This window comes from Polypterus senegalus, chromosome 9, assembly GCF_016835505.1.
Source record: "Polypterus senegalus isolate Bchr_013 chromosome 9, ASM1683550v1, whole genome shotgun sequence".
Taxonomy (NCBI): Eukaryota; Metazoa; Chordata; class Cladistia; order Polypteriformes; family Polypteridae; genus Polypterus; species Polypterus senegalus.
The window spans coordinates 29,491,653-29,511,980 of NC_053162.1; the positions used below are offsets into that span (position 1 = coordinate 29,491,653).

At 38.2% G+C, this 20,328-nt stretch overlaps 1 protein-coding gene across 1 annotated transcript in view; it reads left to right on the plus strand.

The window, feature by feature from the left end:
* The window catches only part of mrrf (mitochondrial ribosome recycling factor), a 108,365-nt gene that overhangs the window by 70,907 nt on the left and 17,130 nt on the right, over positions 1–20,328 (plus strand). Inside the window, exon 5 of the mRNA XM_039762820.1 lies at positions 19,225–19,316. Coding sequence (XP_039618754.1) covers positions 19,225–19,316 — 92 coding nt within the window. The remainder of the gene's footprint in view (positions 1–19,224; positions 19,317–20,328) is intronic.

Genomic DNA, 20,328 nt, shown 5'->3' on the forward strand with positions numbered 1-20,328 from the left:
TTAGAAAATTCCTGTGACCCCTGAAATATACATCTATGCAAGAGTAAATTGTTGGTCCAGTGTTCCACAGCGAAGAGAAAATCTGCATTGTTTTTCCCGGATCCTAGGTTAAACTGGACAGAATCTCTGTTCCAGTGTGCTGGCATAGTTTTTATTTTTTGTTTTTTTTTTTTTCCATAGCGGTTGAACTGTGTGCTTCCTTGGTAAATGGATTTACACCCTTGTTGCCCTTTTTTTTTAATTTATTTATTTTAATTAGGGGCACCACTCAAATCTGCCAACCCTAAGACATTGTCCCCACCACTGAATAGGTGTTTTAGCCAAAACATCCCTACAGTATCCAGTAATTTCAGCCTATCTGGTCTGATCTTATTCACCACTGTGGCCTTGCCACTGCAGGCCTTCTTAATCACTGGGGCCAGGCAACGTGGACTTAAATTGATTTTGTTATTATTTGGATCCAAAATATAATATTCAATAATTCTCAAAGTTTTCAAAATACATTTAAAAATGGAAGATCAGCACCATATAGGTAAGTATATACATGTTTTCTATTAAGTCCAAAGCCTGGTATATTTTCTCACAACAATGTGAAATAATAGCATCAAAGAAACAGCTCAAATAACATGTTTTTCACCCATTTTTGTTTTGTATCTCCTTTACTTATATTTGAGTTTCCATTGTATGTATTGTATCTGTGTGTACCAATCAGTTAAACAAAATCACCAATATTAATACATGTGTATATACATATTATAAATTTACTATTTTACAATTAACATCACTTGTAATGATTCCAAAATATGTATTTGCATATCCATGCTTTTTCTTGTCTTTAACAGTCTATGATGCATGTAGGTATCAATTTTATAACATTAGCCAGACAACTTGTATTTTACATCCAGTACTCTCAGCATCTTCTTGAATCTTTGTCTACAGTATAGACTGGTACTTTACATGGCTTGTGCCAGGTGAGGATCTGTAAGGAATTCTTAAAATTCTGAGGTGGGTGATGTGTTTTTGTTGAGCATTTCAAGTACCCAGTAAAGCTTTACTTTCAGTTTCATTCTGAATAAGCAGTGAATTAACAGTTTCCTATTAAAAATCTGGCAGTACAAAATCACACCAAATTTCTATTTTATTAATTTATATTTCATTATCCTATGACTAACCTCTACTCACAAAGTAATATGGCTGTATATTTTATTTCCTTCAGTAATCTTAACAGATTCAAATACCACCGAAACAATGTAATGTAGTAACACCTGAGAGGGATACAATCCTTTGGTGAGGGCATGAGGATTCATGGAAACATCTTCCATAAATTATGATCTAAAGAGGGTGTACTGACACAGTACTTAATGAGCACTTCAGCTGCGTGTCACCACTCCTGAAGCACATCGGCCTGGGTCCATGGCTATCAACGAGCCTGGGGAGGTGAGGCCAGTGGTGTCTGTGCACAGGCATTGGGATGAAACAGTCAGGGGCGCATGGAGCTGCAGAAAACCTGTGCAGCAGGGTGGAGCGGCCGAGGAATGTGGTAGTTGTGCTGAAGCAACTAAAAGTAATTTTCAGAGCTCACTACCCACCAGCTTTACGCCCACTAGGTGCTAAATGCATTCCCCTGTCTCCTCCACCTCTAGTCATTACAGTATTTGTAAATGTTACTTTAAAATGAATGCACTATAAAATTATTATCCATTATTGTAATTAGGAAGATTAAGTGATCTGCTACACAAAAATATAAAACTTAAAATGAAAAAAATGGACAGGATACAGTTTACCCCAAACCTGATTCACAAACATCAAATAATTCACACAAAAGAATTCTATGAAGTCTGGCATTTTATTCCCGCTTGTAATGGGTAAGTAACGGAGACCGTATTAAATGGATGGTTGAGGATTTCTGTAACACTTAGAGTTACTGGTTATCTGACTGTCATCTAGGGGAAGACCAAACCGTTTACAAGCCACAGAGATAACCCTAGTTGTTCTAAATGTTTCCTCTTATGATTCTCGCATCATTTTTTTATTTCTCACACTTATCACCTCCAGACCACATGGGTGGAGCCAACATAGCTTAGAAATAGCACATTAGATTTGATTTTGTGGATTTTGATGTTCAGAAAAAGTTGTAAAAAACTAAATAAAGGTGTGCAGAACATCATGATACTAAAAATCTATATATATTAACCAACTCCAGTTGGACTTAATGCCAACCTTTGCTTCTGGCACTGCCTCCTCCAACATTGGCAACTCCACTGATTTTAGGAGTTCTTCATAGTACTTCTTCTGCATCTTGTCAGTATCCCCAGTTGACGTCAACCTGTCCACGGTCTAACCAAGGAAAACATGAGAAATATCTCAGTTACTTTTCCTGAGTCATCTAATGGTTTGCCAGAAATGTTCTGAGGCTATCCAGAAATCATGCCTGCACAAGACTCTACCCACACATGGGCTTTCTCTTCTTCTTCTTCTCTATCTGCTCCATTGCTTGGCGCCCTGCTGGCATTGTACTTCACTTACATCTTTAACCCTGCCTTGGTGGCTTCATGTAGCTTTTTTGGGCTGAACCAAATTAAATTAAACATTGTGTTAGTTACTTGCCAATCCTCTAAGCCTGAGTGAGTCCCAGTATCTTTCTTTCAGGGATGTTTCCGTTTGTTTATTTTATTAATTTTTAAGGACCATCTGGCCCATTTGGATCAACAGATCATGGGGAATTCTTATCAGGGGCACACAGACAGTCATAGATATTAGATTATTTAGTTATATGATTTTAATGTGTGAAGTGTAGTAACTACATACCAAATGTAATGTTTTTTTTCCCTTAGTGATTTTTCATCATCAATCACTTTCTTTGTTGAAAAATTATTCTTTATTATTTTTTTGGCTATTTTGAGATTCATTTTACATAAAGGTTCTTAAGTTGCCATCCATATCTGTTTTTAACCAGATTGCCTGATTATTTGAAAAAGAAAATGCTCTTAAAGTGATTTGAAAAGAAAGGCCAAAAAAATTGACTTTTGCTACATAGTAGGAAATGACCCCAGTTTCCACTTTGTATTGTCAGTTTCAAAAATGTGTTTTCTCTGTAAATATACACTTCAGAGATATTCTGTCAGACAAAAGTTACTGTTTCTTCTGTGACATACACAGTAGGTATAATATGTTAGCCTTCAAGTCAGAAAATATAATTGTAACAAGTTTAAATTTAACAAATCATACTAATGTCAAAGAAACTATTTCGTAAGAGCTTTGTATTGAAGTGCTTTTTTTACCACATTAATCATTCAAAATGTTTCAGATAATAACAATGGGTTCTGTGATTCTCATGTGTTGCTCTAGTAATAGTAGGATGGTAATATCAAAGTATATTGTCAAGTTGTAAACGGAATGATTATTATTATTAAGTAATGTATTTAAAAAGACTGATTTCCATTCTGTTTTGAAAAACTTGTTTTCTTTGTAAGGCTGTAATCCGCAAGGGCTTGTCCTGGAAATTTATTATAGACAAAGGTTAATATAGAGTTCCTAATTAACCTAACCTGAAAATGTTTTGAATGTGTGTAAAAACCAGTGGACCCAGCATCAAACCCAGGTCCTTGGATCTATGAGACAGCATTGCTGAACACTGCAGCAAAACAGTCTCAGCCAGCTACCAATTAGCAGCAGTTTGTTTTTATATGATATAAGTATTGTTTAGAAAATCTTTAGTTCTATAATGGGTAAAGAGGACTTTTTATACTGCTGTGTTCAAGGATCCTGGTTTTTGCTCATTGAAACACTGCTGACTGAAACCTCAACTTTGTAAAGTTAAGGTACCAAAACTTATCAGAACTGTCTTAGTAACAGAGTTCTGTACTGTATAAAGGAACAGAGGCTCCAAAAACAAACTGTTGCTTCATGTTTTTAAGTGACCCTGAATGTTAAACTATAGTTTTATTTCAGCCCAGTGCCAACATGGAAGGGCCACTTTAGAAGAAGTTGTACAGCCTATTTATTTATAGCTATGGGTATAATAGTTTAGTGTCCTCTCAAAAAGAAAAGAGGAAAGCAATTACTATATGCATAATGAGGTTAATGCCAACAAAAAATACAACAAAATTAAGCTTATTATATCTAATTTATACCAAGGTTGTACTGTGGCCTTTATTTTTTGCTAAAACTATATAGCATATTCCATTTGGCTATTTGTAACCTCAATTATCTACTGTACATATTGCAGTTCCTGAATAAGTTCCCCTCTGTCTTTGCTGTGTCTGGCCACACTATTATAGGTGAAGGAGTGCAGCAGGGGATTCACTTCACTACCCGCATAGTTATACTAAAAGTCAGTCAAGAGGAAGCAATACTGCCAGTCTAAAAATTCAAAATCCAGGCTCTTGTCTAGGAGTGTGGTGATCAGTCAAGGTTGATGGTACTGCACTGTCGCACATGGTGCTGTAGTCCATAAACAGTACTATGACATAGCAGTTCGTCATACTGCAGTGTGCTTGAATGATATGGCATGCAAGGCACATGTCATCATCTGGACTAGTTATGGTACTATGAAGACTGAAATGGGTCCAAACTATCTTGACCATTATGTTTTTTTTTTTTTTTATTTATTAATTTTATTACAATCAATACATAGCAATCAAGTTTTACAAAAAAAAAGAATTATGCTAAGAACAGATCGATCCCCACCCTTGAGAGAGAGAGCAAGCCAAACGGTGTAAAATTTAAGGCTTTTAAAAATACCTAAATCAACAAATTCTCTGTGCTTTATAAAATCATTTCAAAATATTACTGATTAGATCCTGCCATGTTTTGAAAAAAGTCTGCACAGATCCTCTAACTGAGTATTTGATTTTTCCAATTTTAAATAATATAACACATCAGTTTCCCACTGACTTAAAGAGGAGAGTTTGGGTTCTTCCAGTTTATCAGAATAAGTCTGCGTGCCAACAGTGTAGTGAATGCAATCACAGTTTGTTTGTCTTTCTCCACTTTAAGACCCTCTGGAAGAACCCCAAACACAGCTGTTAATGGGTTAGGAGGGATTGTGAGTCCAAGACTGTCTGAGAGGTAATTAAAAATTTTTGTCCAGAATAATGTTAATTTGGAGCAGGCCCAGAACATGTGACCTAGTGAGGCTGGGGCTTGGTTGCAACGTTCGCAGGTTGGATCATGCCCTGGAAACATTTTGGAGAGTTTTAGTCGAGACAGATGTGCTCGATATATAATTTTGAGTTGTATAATTGTATGCTTTGCATATGGAGCTTGAGTGAATTCTCTGCATTGCTACTTTCCACTCCTTTTCTGATATATTAATTGAGAGGTCATTTTCCCAGTGTCCTCTTGGATCTTTGAAAGGAAGGGATTGTAAAAGGATTTTATATATTGTAGAGATGGAGTCTAACTCCTTGAAATTGAGCAATAATTTTTCCAGCGTGGATGAGGGTGCAAGATGAGGAAAATCTGGAAGGTTCTGTTTAACAAAGTTCCTGATTTGAAGATAGTGAAAGAAATTTGTAGCTGGAATGTTAAATTTGGAACGTAATTGTTCATAGGATGCAAAGACGTTGTCTATATAAAGGTCTCTAAGCAAGTTAATTCCAAATTTTTCCAGATATTAAAACTGCATATGTTTGTGAGGGTTGAAAGAGGTGGTTCTTTTGCAGGGTGCCACAGAAAGAAGCTTCTCCGTCTTAAAATGCTTTCTACATTGGTTCCAGATTCTAAGTGAGTGGAGCACAATTGGGTTATTAGTGTATTGCCGATAACGTGTGTTTATTGGAGCACAAAGCAAGGAATACAAAGAAGTACTGCAGGATTTTACTTCTATTGCGGTCCATGCCTGTGTATGTTCTTCTATTTGTGTCCAGGTTCTTATCGACTGTATATTTGCCCCAGTAATAAAACTGGAAGTTAGGTAGAGCCATGCCGCCTTCTGCCTTTTGTCTTTGTAGGGTCGCTCTTTTGATGCGTGGATGTTTAGAATTCCAAATAAATGAGGTTATTGTTGAATCTAATTGCTTAAAGAACGATTTATTAATGTATATTGGTATGTTTTGAAATAAAAAGGAGCTTAGGAAGAATATTCATCTTAACAGTGTTAATTCTTCCAGCTAGTGTGAGATGAAGGGTTGACCATCTATGCAAGTCTTGTTTAATTTTTTCCATACAGACGACGAAATTTTGTTGATAAAGAGCTTTATGTTTACTTGTGATGTTTACCCGAGGTATTTAAACTGTTCTGCAATGATAAAAGGAAGGGTGTCTAATCTAATATTATATGCTTGCGAATTCACCGGAAAGAGTACACTTTTATTCAGATTAATTCTGAGACCAGAGAGCTTTTGAAATTCTGTGAGTGCTGCTAAGACTGCAGGCACAGAATTTTCTGGGTCCGATATATACAGTACCATGTCATCTGCATATAATGAGATTTTCTGTTCCAGTCCTTCTCTGCTAATCCCCTTTATCTGATCAGTATTTCGACAATGTATTGCCAGTGGTTCAATGGCAATTGCAAACAGCAGTGGTGACAAAGGGCATCCTTGTCTTGTGCCACGCTCTAGTTTAAAGTAGTCTGAGCAAATGTTATTGATGCAAACTGAAGCTTCTGGGTTAGTATACAGTAATTTAATCCATGCACAAATGTTCGGGCCAAACCCAAACTTCTCCAAAATAGTAAAAAGGTATTTCCATTCAATCATGTCGAATGCTTTTTCTGCATCCAATGATAATAATATTTCTGGGGTGTTTGATTTAGTTGGTGAGTATATTACATTAAACAGGCGTCAAGATTTGAAGATAAGTGTCGGCCCCTAATAAATCCAGTTTGGTCTTGTGATATTATTGAGGGGAGCACTTTCTCCATCCTTCTAGCTATGATTTTAGAGAGTATTTTAACGTCGTTATTCAGAAGTGAAATTGGTCTGTATGATGCACATTGTAATAAGTCCTTATTTTGTTTTGGAAAGACAGTGATTAGTGCTTGGCGAAAGGTTTGTGGAAGAGATTGGTTATCTCTGGCTTCTGTAAATGTTGCTAATAGGAGGGAGCTAGCTGAGCGGAGAATTTCTTGTAAAACTCTGCAGGGTAGCCATCAGGGCCTGCTGCTTTTCCACCTTGGAGTGACTTTATAGCATCCAGTAATTCTGATAATGACAGAGGTTTATCGAGCTCCTCCACACTAATAGCGTCAATTTGTGGTATCTGTAATTTATCCAGAAATGCATTAGATTGTATATTGTCTTCTTTAAACTCAGTAGTATATAGGGATTTATAGTAGTCTCTAAAAGTGCACATTATATTTTTGTGTTCGATGATTTTATCTCCATTCGTGTTAGTAATTACGAGATTGCGCTATGCACTTCTTGCTTGTGAATTTGTTGCGCTAAAAGCTTATTAGCTTTCTCTCCATGTTCATAATAATGATGTCTGGATTTGTAAATTAGTTGTTCGGTTTCTTTAGTTGTCAAGAGGTTTAATTCTGAATGTAGAGCCTGCCTCCTCTTATGTAGAGTCTCGCTTGGTAGTCTGGCATGTTCTTCATCTATTTTAGTAATTTCGCTTTTATCTCTGCTACTTTCTTCGCTTCGGATTTATTTCTGTGGGAAAGATATGAGATAATCTGTCCTCTTAAGAAGGCCTTAAGAGTTTCCCAGAGTGTTCCTGCAGAGATCTCAGGGGATGTATTTGTCTCTAGAAAGAATTCAATTTGTTTGGATATAAATTCAGTACAATTCTCGTCAGCTAATAGAAGCGGATTGAGACGCCATCTGGGGTGAGTGTATGGGGCTTAGTAATTTCAGCTCCAAGATCATCGGAGCATGGTCTGAAATAACAATAGCATCGTATTTACAAGATTTAATCTTAGGCAAGAAGTTATTATCTATAAAGAAGTAATCAATCCTTGAGTAGCAATGATGTACTGGTGAGTAGAAAGAATATGTTCTTGAATTTGGGTTTAAAAACCTCCAGGGATCTGATAAGTTGTGATCAGTTATAAACTTTGTAATTATCTTTGCGGTGTTAGTTGCCGTTCCCCCTGTGGAGGAAGTCTTATCTAAAAGTGGATTTAGAACACAATTAAAGTCCCCAGCCATTATAAGTTTATGAGTGTTCAGATTGGGAATGGATGCAAATAAATTTTGTATAAATTCCTTATCATCAACATTAGGTGCATAAACATTTATCAAAATCATTTTACAGTTAGATAAGTCTCCCATGACCATCACATATCTCCCTTCAGGATCCAATACTACATCTGATGCTACAAATGGTACTGTTCTATGTATGAGAATTCCCACCCCTCTAGTTTTCTTTGTAAAACTAGAATGGAACATTTGGCCAGTCCAGTCTTTTGCAGCCGGAACTGATCCTTACTTAGTAAGTGGGTTTCCTGTAAAAATACTATTTTAGCATTTAGACCTGTTAGGTGAGAAAGTACTTTCTTTCTCTTTAATTCGTGATTCAGGCCTTTAACATTCCAGCTTACGGTTAACTGTCCCATCATGGAGACACTGATTCTGAGTTTTGGTGTCATATTATAGTCTTAACTGGAAGTGAAATAGTTTAGGTCTTAATTTCCTATTCCCCAAGAGTTGTTGCCATGCAGCTTATTATTACGTTGATAGTTATAATTATAAAGATTGAGATGATAGATTAGATATAGATCAAGCCTGCTCTCTTTCTCTTCCCCCCTTAACCCCCCACCCTCCCTTTTTGCCTCCCCAGGTGAGGCTAAAACCCACTTCATGCAGTCCCAGTCCTCTGACATACCCAGAGACAGAGCACGCCCAAAGCACATCAAGCCCCCATGCAGTGGCGCTTTAAGGTTAAAAGATAGAGATATCTGTTACCAATATAGTCTTTAAAAGAGGAAAAAGAAAGAAAAGAATTTTGCACTTAATATATATATATATATATATATATATATATATATATATATATATACATATATATATATATATATATACATACATACATACATATAATCTTCATCAATTTTAGTGCATTAAGATGATATCCCCAGATAATAAACCCAGGTGATGGTGTTAAAGATGTGTCCAAAACAAGCATAACAAGTCTTAATGCAGTAATAGCAATAACAGCAAACCAAGGGTATGATATTGAACAGTCTCATTTAGGGTACACATGAAATAATTAGAAAAGAAAAAAAAAAAGAGGAGGAAAACGTAATTAAGCACAATAAAACACAAACATTTAGCCCTAGTAATACTAAGTAATGATAAGTAATAAGTAAGTAATAATAATATAAGAATATGAGAATATATGCTGATAAAAACCCGTATTTTAAAACAAATAGATCAGACAGTAGATTATTAATCCTAGCTTTATCATTTACCGCCATGACTCACAATTATGTATCAGAATAGTCCCGGATCAGCTTTCTTAACTCATTTTCTGCCTCCTCCTTGCTAGCGAAAACATAGAAATGCCCTGCCATTCCACTTTCAGTTTTGCCGGATACAGGAGGCCGATTTGACATTGGCTTGCCGTAGCAGCTGTTTAATATTATAGAAGGCGGCGCGTTTGATAGCTGTTGCTGGAGAGAAGTCAGGGAAGACGCGAATTGGCAATCTTCATATTTAATATCTTCCTTTTTTTTCCTGAGGAGTTCCATCACCTCTAACTTAAATGATAATCGTTCAAAACGGACTATAAAAGATCTTGGTCGGGTCTGACGGTGTTTGATCCGTGACGCGTAAGCCGCTGCTATCTCAGATTCTGCTTTAAAGTCGCCCCCGATTATTTTAGAAAAAAGTTCAGTTGCGAATTTCACCGGGTTTAAACTTTCTCGATTCTCCGGCAAGCCTTCAATTCTGACATTATACCTTCTATTCCCATCTTCTAAAGCAGCCAGTCTGTCTCCAAGTTTTTCTCCGAGTTTTTACATTCAACTGACATTTACTGCTCTTTCCTCGGCACTGGCAGCTAGATGTTCGGCTATTTCGATCCGATTCGTGAATGTCTCACTAAGATGCTCCAATCGATCAGCAAGCGTGCTCAGTTTAGCCGAGTTTTTCTCAATGCGCTCTTCAATTTTACCCAGCACCTGTCGGTTCAAGCTGTACCTCTTGACGCAGCCTTTCATTTGCCTGTTGGATTTCCTGTCGCAGACATTCATTGGCCTGTTTCATCTCCTGTTTCAGTCTCTCATGTGCCTTTGCCGTTGCTTTCTCATTAGCCTTCTCGCTTTTCTTTATATCTTGCCTGAGGTCAGCGAGCAACACTTTCAGTTCAGATAGCTCAAATGTGCCTTCTTGTACCGTAGATGAAGCAGCAGACTCTGCTGAAGCCGGTGTCCCGCTGCTCCAGTCCCGCGTGATTGCGTAACTGAAGCCGCGGACCTCCCGGCCTTTTCCAGTTTCAGGTAATCCTCTCCAATCGGCGAGCTATCCACATCTGCACTCACGATCGCACCTTCGCTCCCCTTTTCGCTCTCAGCAGGCGACGATGTAGCGGACCGTGGTCCCGAGGAGTCTGTACTTTCGCCCATCTGATCCAGGTCTGTCTCTGAGAGGCCGTATCTCGAACTAGGGCTTGCTGATCGCAGCTTGGATGTAGCTTTAGTCTTCGATTCTTTCGGACCCCCCTTCTTGTTGGCCATGTTTATATGTGTTTACATATACTGTAGCGGTCCCTCTCGGGTTGAATAAATACAGGATATCTCAGAATAATAAGCAAATAATATGAAAAATAGCACCACTGCTAGCGGAGCTCCACTTCAGACGTCCATCTCTCGCATCGGACGAGACCAAACTCCTTGACCATTATGTTTAATGTGTCCCAGCACCAGTGTCTCAGAACATTTATACTTCATGGAAGTGAGTGCCACAGGTCTTTAGTCACTGAATATCGTGAGGTGTTATGAGCATCCAAGGTGAGGGTGGGCTAGCTGGCTGTAAACATGTTTCATTGTAGCTGTGTAATGTAATCAGAATGTTGGCTTCCTGCATTGATAATGCCAACGATGTTTTGGATGAATATTTCCTAAATTTGCTTTGTTGAAGTTCATTGAGTGCATTGCTGGTATTGGCCTGCAGTGGGAGGTAGAAGTAGACTGTGTGCCCAGTAATCCATATCTTGGTATAACTGAAAATTTGGACAGTTGTGACAGATACTGGAATAATTTATTTGTGTACACATTTCACAAAAAAAAAAAAAATAACAAGTGTTCTACTGACTGATTATACACACACATACAGTGCTTATCTGTAGGATCTAATTTTTACTGTTTGGTACTGAAATTGATTCAATAGCAGATAGGAAAATGGCAGTAAGTTACAGAGGAAGTAGAATGGATGGCAGATGAATCAAAGGCACCAAGTCATCACCACTGAATATGTTCATCTATACATATAAAAGGCAAAGCCCTCACTGACTCATCACTAATTCTCCCACTTTCCATACAGGTGGGAAGTTGACATTTTGCATGCTCATTCCTTGCAGTGTACGTGCAAACATTAGGTATGTTTCATGTCCTATTGCGACACCCAAGTGGTGGAAACGGGTGTACTCCCTAAACTGTATATATAGATGGAGGTAACCCCTCCTCACTATCTCTGTGACTTCCAATATATGTAGGAAGCCCAAATTTCCCATGCTCATCTTTTACACTGTACTTAGAAACGTTAAGTATGTTTCATTTCACGCCATGCCCCATAACGAACTTCTTTTTGGCGGTTCTCACCATTACACCATAAGAAACTTTCGGAACTGACCTCTCCTTAAAGCGGTTTCATTTCTACTTTCTGTTAACAGATGAATTATTTCACGGCAGAGATGCACAACAGCCGCGCCCGGTCCACCTTTCTTTTTCCACACGGCCGCTGTCCGCGCACCTACCATGTGGTTGGCTTCCTGCCTATATACATAGGAGGATGCCATCATCTATATGCTACACTGATCCCTCTCCCACTTGGACAGAGGCAGTGGTGCTGTAAAAATTGGTTCTGGACTTCTAGCGCCTTCAACACCATCCAACCTCTGCTCCTTAGGAACAAGCTGACAGAGATGGGAGTAGATTCATACCTGGTGGCATGGATCGTGGACTATCTTACAGACAGACCTCAGTATGTGCGTCTCGGGAACTGCAGGTCTGACATTGTGGTCAGTAGCACAGGGACGCCACAGGGGACTGTACTTTCTCCGGTCCTGTTCAGCCTATATACAGTTACAGTTTTTAATGCTCTGCCAGGCCTTTACTGCAGCGGCTTTCAGTTGCTGTTTGTTTGTGGGCCTTTCTGTCCGAAGTTTAGTCTTCAACAAGTGAAATGCATGCTCAGTTGGGTTAAGATCAGGTGACTGACTTGGCCATTCAAGAATTTTCCACTTCTTTGCTTTAATAAACTCCTGGGTTGCTTTGGCTGTATGTTTTGGGTCATTGTCCATCTGTATCTTGAAACGCCGCCCAATCAGTTTGACTGCATTTAGCTGGATTTGAGCAGACAGTATGTCTCTGAACACCTCAGAATTCATTCGGCTGCTTCTGTCCTGTGTCACATCATCAGTAAACACTAGTGTCCCAGTGTCACTGCAGCCATGCATGCCCAAGCCATCACACTGCCTGACTCCACCGTGTTTTACAGATGATGTGGTATGCTTTGGATAATGAGCTGTTCCACGCCTTCTCCATACTTTTTTCTTGCCATCATTCTGGTTGATCTTGGTTTCATCTGTCCAAAGAATGTTTTTCTAGAACTGTGCTGGCTTTTTTAGATGTTCTTTAGCAAAGTCCAAATGTAGCCTTTGTATTCTTGAGGCTTATGAGTGGCTGGCACCTTGCAGTGCACCCTCTGTATTTACTTTCATGCAGTCTTTTTATGGTAGACTTGGATATCGATTTGCCTACCAAGCCCTGGAGAGTGTTGTTCACTTGGTTGGCTGTTGTGAAGGGGTTTCTCTTCACCATGGAAATGATTCTGCCATCATCCACCACTGTTGTCTTCCGTGGACGTCCAGGTCTTTTTGCGTTGCTGAGTTCACTAGTGCTTGCTTTCTTTCTCAGGATGTACCAAACTGTAGATTTAGCCACTCGTAATATTGTAGCAATTTCTCAGATGGGTTTTTTCTGTTTTCGGAAAGGATGGCTTCTTTCACCTGCATGGAGAGCTCCTTTGACCGCATGTTGTCTGTTCACAGCAAAATCTTCCACATGCAAGCACCACACCTCAAATCAACTCCAGGCCTTTTATCTGCTTAATTGATAAGACATAACGACGGACTTGAACACATCTGCCCATGAAATAGCCTTTGAGTCAATTGTCCAATTACTTTTGAGCCCCTGAAATGAAGGGATTGTGTTAAGAAAATACTTTAGTTGCCTCACATTTTTATGCAATCTTTTTGTGCAACCCACTGAATTAAAGCTGAAAGTCTGCACTTCAACTGCATCTGAGTTGTTTCATTTAAAATTCATTGTGATAATGTAGAGAACAGAAATTAGAAAAAAGTTGTCTCTGTCCAAATATTTATGGACCTAACTGTACCTCGGACTTCCAATACAACTCGGAGGAGGAGTATAGGAACCTAATCAAGGACTTTGTTAAATGATGTGACTCAAACCACCTACACCTGAACACCAACAAAACCAAGGAGCTGGTGGTGGATTTTAGGAGGCCCAGGCCCCTCATGGACCCCGTGATCATCAGAGGAGACTGTGCAGAGGGTGCAGACCTATAAATACCTGGGAGTGCAACTGGATGATAAATTGGACTGGACTGCCAATACTGATGCTCTGTGCAAGAGAGGACAGAGCCAACTATATTTCCTTAGAAGGCTGGCGTCCTTTAACATCTGCAATAAGATGCTGCAGATGTTCTATCAGACGGTTGTGGCAAGCACTCTCATCTACGCTGTGGTGTGCTGGGGAGGCAGCATAAAGAAAAGGGACACCTCACACCTGGACAAACTGGTGAGGAAGGCAGGTTCTATTGTAGGCACGGAGCTGGACAGTTTGATATCTGTGGCAGAGCGACGGGCGCTGAGCAGGCTTCTGTCAATCATGAAGAATCCAATGCATCCACTGAATAGGGTCATCACCAGACAGAGGAGCAGCTTCAGCAACAGACTGCTGTCACTGTCCTGCTCCACTGACAGACTGAGGAGATCGTTCCTCCCCCACACTATGCGACTCTTCAGTCCTACCCAGGGTGGTAAACGGTAACACTACACAAGATTATAGACTGTTATACCTGCCTCGCACTCTCCACCTTGTATTTTTTAACTTGCTCTGCGATTTTATTGCTCTTTAATTAATATTGTTTTTATCCGTATGCTGCTGCTAGAGTATGTGAATTTCCCCTTGGAGATTAATAAAGTATCTATCTATCTATCTACATTAACGTCATCCTGCGCTCATGTGCCTCCTCACTCGCTTCCTTACTTTCCTCAGCTGTTTGTTATGCTCACTGCTCCCTTCTTTTCTACTCCACCACTTCATGCCTGTTATCGTTTCCCGTCCTTCATATCTTCCTGCTGGTGACGTGTGCCTTTTCATTTACTCCAACGCTTCAAGGCTGTGATTGTTGGGCTTCCTTACTTGCTCACATATGTCTTCCTGGTGCTGACTTCTGCTTTTCATACCCTGCTCCACCGCTTCTCGGCTTCCTTCATACTTTCTTAACGGGTGCAAGTTTACCCCGAATAACATGTCTGTTCCAGTGATCACCGTCAATCACAATTTCACCGACTCGTACCCAGTGGTTTCCATGCCCCGAGATTGCTCCTGCTCTTCCATTCTCTCTCTTACTTATTGCATGGCCATATCAGTCTCAGCCTTGATATCCGCAGAGACATTGTGTCTTATGTACTGAATGACTGGGACAGGTTCAAGGTGTGGACTGATGATGGTACAGGAGACAATCATACTACACAGCACCACTATAGTAGTGAAATGCTTAAGCTGTCAACCTAAAGTTCTGCATGTGAATTGATAGCTGCCACGGAATTGTTTGGTTGTCGTTTTCAAGTGTATAGAAATGGGGAAATATTTTACACCTTTGGACAACCAGGAATGCCTGTTAAACATCTTAGATTCACGGGTAGGGATTTGGGTAGTGGATACTTCAATTTCTGAATGTTTCAACTCTGACAACGTGGACACAAAGTTATAAATGAAACTTGTTGTAGCTTTACAATGGTTGACAAACGCAGAATGTAACTTGAACACAACACGTCCTCCAAATACGAACCTGATTGAAAGAAATAATGGTAATCAAATCCTTGATGACAGCAACACTCATAACAGTCACAAAACAATTACATTGACAATCATGTTACGTTATTTTTAAAATGTTTCCTTTTCTTTTTCAAAACTTCTTTAACGCACTACTTCTCCGCTGCGGAGCACGGGTATTTTGCTAGTTCATTATAAAAGTAAGAGTACACCACACAGTAACTATTTTGCCAAAACGGGGAAAGGACATAGAGTATCATGTTGAAATAATACAAATGAAGTTGTACTCAGGAGCTAAAATGATATCAATATTATATTGTTTATGCTTCAAGTTTAAAGTAGCTTTGGTGTTGTATATGTGAATTTTCATATAAAAAAAATATTTCAGAGTGAAGCTTCAAGTGTATTGTCTTGTAAATAATGAAATGCTTGTCTCCCAGGGACAAGTTGCAGTAATAACAAATAAACAAAAAGGAATATACAATGTACAAGTTTAAGCATAACGTTTCTGACACTTATTATGCTGCTCTTATTTTTACCCTAAATACAGAAACATATGGGTGTTAACTTTATATAGCCCCTGTTCTGAGTATTGGCTGAAGTACAAATTTAAAAATGGCTATTCTGTGCTCATTCTTAATAATAAATGTCTTCAGGTTTACGTTAGGTCATGGTTCTTAAAACAGGTTTGGATTGTGGAATCATCAAACTTTATTTGCAGGCTGTACTTCAGGTGAGGTTATATTGTATATATGAATCAGATGTGGTTCTTTAAACCTGCACATGACTCTTAGCTGTGGAAAGAAGCACTTAGAGGGATCCTCACTACAAGCTCAAGCTACTTTAAATGGCACCTTTTTGTTGTACTCTAGTAATGGGAACCAACAGTAGAGAAATATCACAGTTGCTTTCAGCAGAAGGGTCTCCAATTTTGACTAAGAATTACCACTGTGCTAAGAAAATTAAATTCCATTTGGAGGTAGTAGATTAGTGAAATCACTTAGTGCAAGTTTTAGGTGGTCTGAAGGAGGTTTTGATTATATTCCTACCCTCCGGCAAAATTAACAGTGCAATTAAAATGTATTATGTAAGTTAAACAAGTATAGTTTTAAACTGTTGCTGCCATGCCATAATGTTGTCCCCTTCTGAGCTGGCATTTTGCGGATTAGATTAAAAATGCAAATCTATTAAGTGATGGGGTAAATATTTTAAAGAAATCATATCAATTTAGTCAGCTGAAGTCTGATTTTTATGCAGCCCAGTAAATACCTTTTATATCAAAAGATATTTGTGTTTGCTGCTTTGTCTTAATGTGTAAAATTTGATGACTATTTTAAAATGCATGCATAAATACATGCATATACAGTATACACATATACTTCCTCAAAGCTAGTTAATCAATTTCAAGGTCATGAGAGATTGGCACCACAGCCTGCCCTAAAAATAAAAATTATGTGGTTGGAAAAATATTGCATTTTTTTAATACTCGGCACAGTTGTAATTTATAGCAGAAATGTTCATAACAAAGAACATAGTCAATGCATAATGAATACAAAAGTAAGTTTGTGACCATGGAAGAACTTCAAGCCAAAGGTGAGCTGGGTCATATGATTCCTTTGTGACACTTCTCAAATAAACATGTGTAGATACAGTTGTTATGTGATTGATTCTGAGAGAAAAATGGAATGAGAAAGCATTTATCAGAAATAAGGTATACAGTTCCCTAGTGAAAAATACAGAGACAAGTATTACAATATAACTAATGATTGATTAAGTTCTAGATAACATAAACCACTTTTCTTTGCAAATCATGCTGATATACTTGTTTATTAAGTCCCAACTTCATTTTATCATGGCCACTACAATATGGCAAAAGTGCGGCACAACAGTTTCCAGTGTATCTCGGAGGTTTTGCAAATTATTGACTAGCTTAAAATCAGATGACTGTGACGGCCACAGAATTCACTGCTATGTTTCTGTCAGAGTCCCTAATTATTTAAGAACTTTTCTGGATTTGCAGCTGTGAAACATTACAGTACCTTGCATTTGAAAATTGGTAAGTTGCTGCCATGAATAGAAGTACTAACTAAAAATAATGTAATTTGGGGTGTATGATCACTCAATTATCAGTTTTTACAATTATGGTAATTAATTAAAACAATCAACACACCCTTAATGGGACATCAGATAGAATGTAGGTTGAATAAGGGGGTGTCTGCTTCACTTTCCAGTCGGGACTTCAGAAATATGAAGAGATTTGAGCAATTTTACTTTCACAGATAACCGATACACTCTTGTTGAAATAAAATATAATTTATTTATAACATAAGGATAATAGGAGATGGATATATGCAAAAATATATATATATATATATATATATATGTATAGACAAAAAGACAACAACACAAAACATAAAATTATGAAGGCTTAGTTGAACTTTTTTCTCCTAATAGAAAAATACACATAACGTATGAATTCTGTATCTTAGCTTAGACAGAGCTTTCCTCTCTTATAGAAAAAGGCACATAGCTTATGAATTCTGAGTTTTCAATTCGTGTGTTCAAGATGGATTTAGCTATTTAAGTTTCTCTTATACAGTGGCATTCATTTGTAGTCTCTGCGCTGGGTTACCAACCACCACCACACATAGCTCTCTCTCTCTCTGTTAGAGTGTGTATGCATATGAGATGCTGTTCTGCACTTTCTTACTGGGTTTAGGAAGATACTCATCCTTCATAGGATCGTTATCTTTTAGTTAAATTTTCTCCTAAGCTATAATAAACTAACTGGCTTTGTCCTATCTATTAAATTACAATTAATATCTGGTAGTTCTCAGAATCACAGAAATGCTTATGGTTGAGCTGAGAGATTCTTTGTTCCTTTCCTGGTTGGCTTTTTCCAGACATGGGAAGAATTTTCAGTATGCTTTCTTTCTTTATTAAGGAGCTCACCTTCTTCCTCACCTTAGGTCACACCTTCTGGTTGCAGGCTATGTCTGCTAGGCCTACTGGTGATTAGTCAGTTCTTGTCATTAGCAAGGCAAACACATTAACGTACTATCTCTGTCACTCTTGCTCATGCACTTGCTGTTTCTTAACTCCAGTATAGACAAGTACTCCACCCTTCCAGGGATTCCATGGATTGCTTCAACCTCTGTTGTGGCCACACCTTATCAACTATGTTTTCTGGCTATCGGTGGCTAGAGTTGAGCTCTACATGACAACAGAGTTAGTTAGGGTGTGATTGAGGATTTTAAAAGAAGAGGTCTTGTCATTGGCTTAATGGGTGCACATAAGCCCATTTTCTTGGTTGACCACTGATACAAAGTTTTCTCCATCAATGTTGCTTATCCTTAATTTATAGCCCTTTGTTCAAAACTTGGGTCTCCAGCTCATGCCTAAATGAGACATTCCTGCTGATTTTATAAGGTCTGGTATCGATGATCATGTCAGATAAGGCATAAAGCTGCATTCAGGTGAAGAGCCCTGTCAGACATGCTGAGACTTTACAGCTAGAAATAAGAGTTTATGGAAGCAGCCCACTAAACTAGGGTTCCTGCCCGGCAAAATGGATGATGCCAGTCTATCCTGCACTTCACAGTACTGAACATTTACCAATTCTTTGAAGGCAACATCATTCAAATTTATTTGCAAATTACCAATTTTTACAGAATACTTTAATCAATAACTTATTTTATAGATTTTGTATATTGTATGCATCTGCTTGCACTGCTAAGATTTTTGTATTTTTATTATTCAAGTTATAATGCAGACATCTTCCCAAAGCATCTCTCAGGAAAAGCAAGAGAAAATAAATAATTCTTTCACTTTTATTTGTATTAGATGTAAATATGACAATTCACTATGTGTTCAAAGTTAGTCTCAATCACTATAACTTCCTGATAGCTTTGAAAACATTTTATCATGTTGTAGAAAAGTGAGGAAGGCTAACACTCTAAAACTCCATCTTGTACCAGATGGCAGTAATTACTATACTAATACCGCAAACCTTTTGATCTTACTTGTAGGCTACAGAGTCTGCTTCTATAGCCATCAGAGAAAGTGGAATGAACCTGAACCCAGAGGTTGATGGAACAGTAATCAAGGTGCCAGTTCCTAAGTAAGTAATTGAAGACTATTTCTTTAGTAAACCTTAAAAAAATAAACTGTGTCCTGGACAGTCTATACAGTTGGTGCTTGTTTTTTATTTGTTTTATAACAGATATGTTTCCTATCAAGCCACAAATGGAAAAGATAATGCATTTTTTACTACTGTTGCACTTCTCTTACTGAAATGACAGGCTGACCGAGCGTTTATGACATTGTTATGAAATCTGTGAAACTTGTTCACCATCATTAGAGGGTGTAAACCTGTGTCCACCGGTCAACTCATTTACTGCTATTGCCTCACAGTCCAAGAGTACTTTGCTTATATGCTGGCACAGATGCTGTCTATGTGTATTGTACAGTTTGTATAGTTTTCAATTTTTTCCCATACATTCTGGCCTTTTTGTTATGTTCCAAAACAATCCGCTAGATTGACTGCAGAGTCTAAAATTGGCCAATTATGAATGAGTGTGGTGTACCTTACAACAGATGCTGCTAACATAGGCTCCGTCCCACTGTGATTTTGAACTGAGTTACTGGGGTTTCATAATTCAGTAGGTGAGGAAGTGATAAATTGCTTTTTATCTGAACTTGTTTCTGTGAATCATGAATTGCGTAATTGAAAATAATGCCTTTGTAAGAATATAGTGCATTTTATTTGTATAAGAATTAGGGTTAGGGTTATTGTCATATGCTTTATATAAAGATCAGATATTTAAACCTTTTATTTTGTCCCCTAGCTAAATGTAAATTGATGCACTTAATGGCAATATGTTTATTATTAGCTTTGATAACAGTCTTTGAGTGTCTGGTGAATAAATATCTCTCTGCAGATTCAGCTGTCGAAACCATGGCTGAATCAGATTTGGTCACTTGTCTTCTACTCTAGTAAAGCAGTAATCCATTCAAGAACCAAAAGGAGCCATGTAATCAGTAGTTTGTGAGTACAAAGTGCACAGACTTGATTGACACAAGCTTATTATGATGTCTTGCATTTAAACATTTTAGGATGGCAGGAGTAGCCC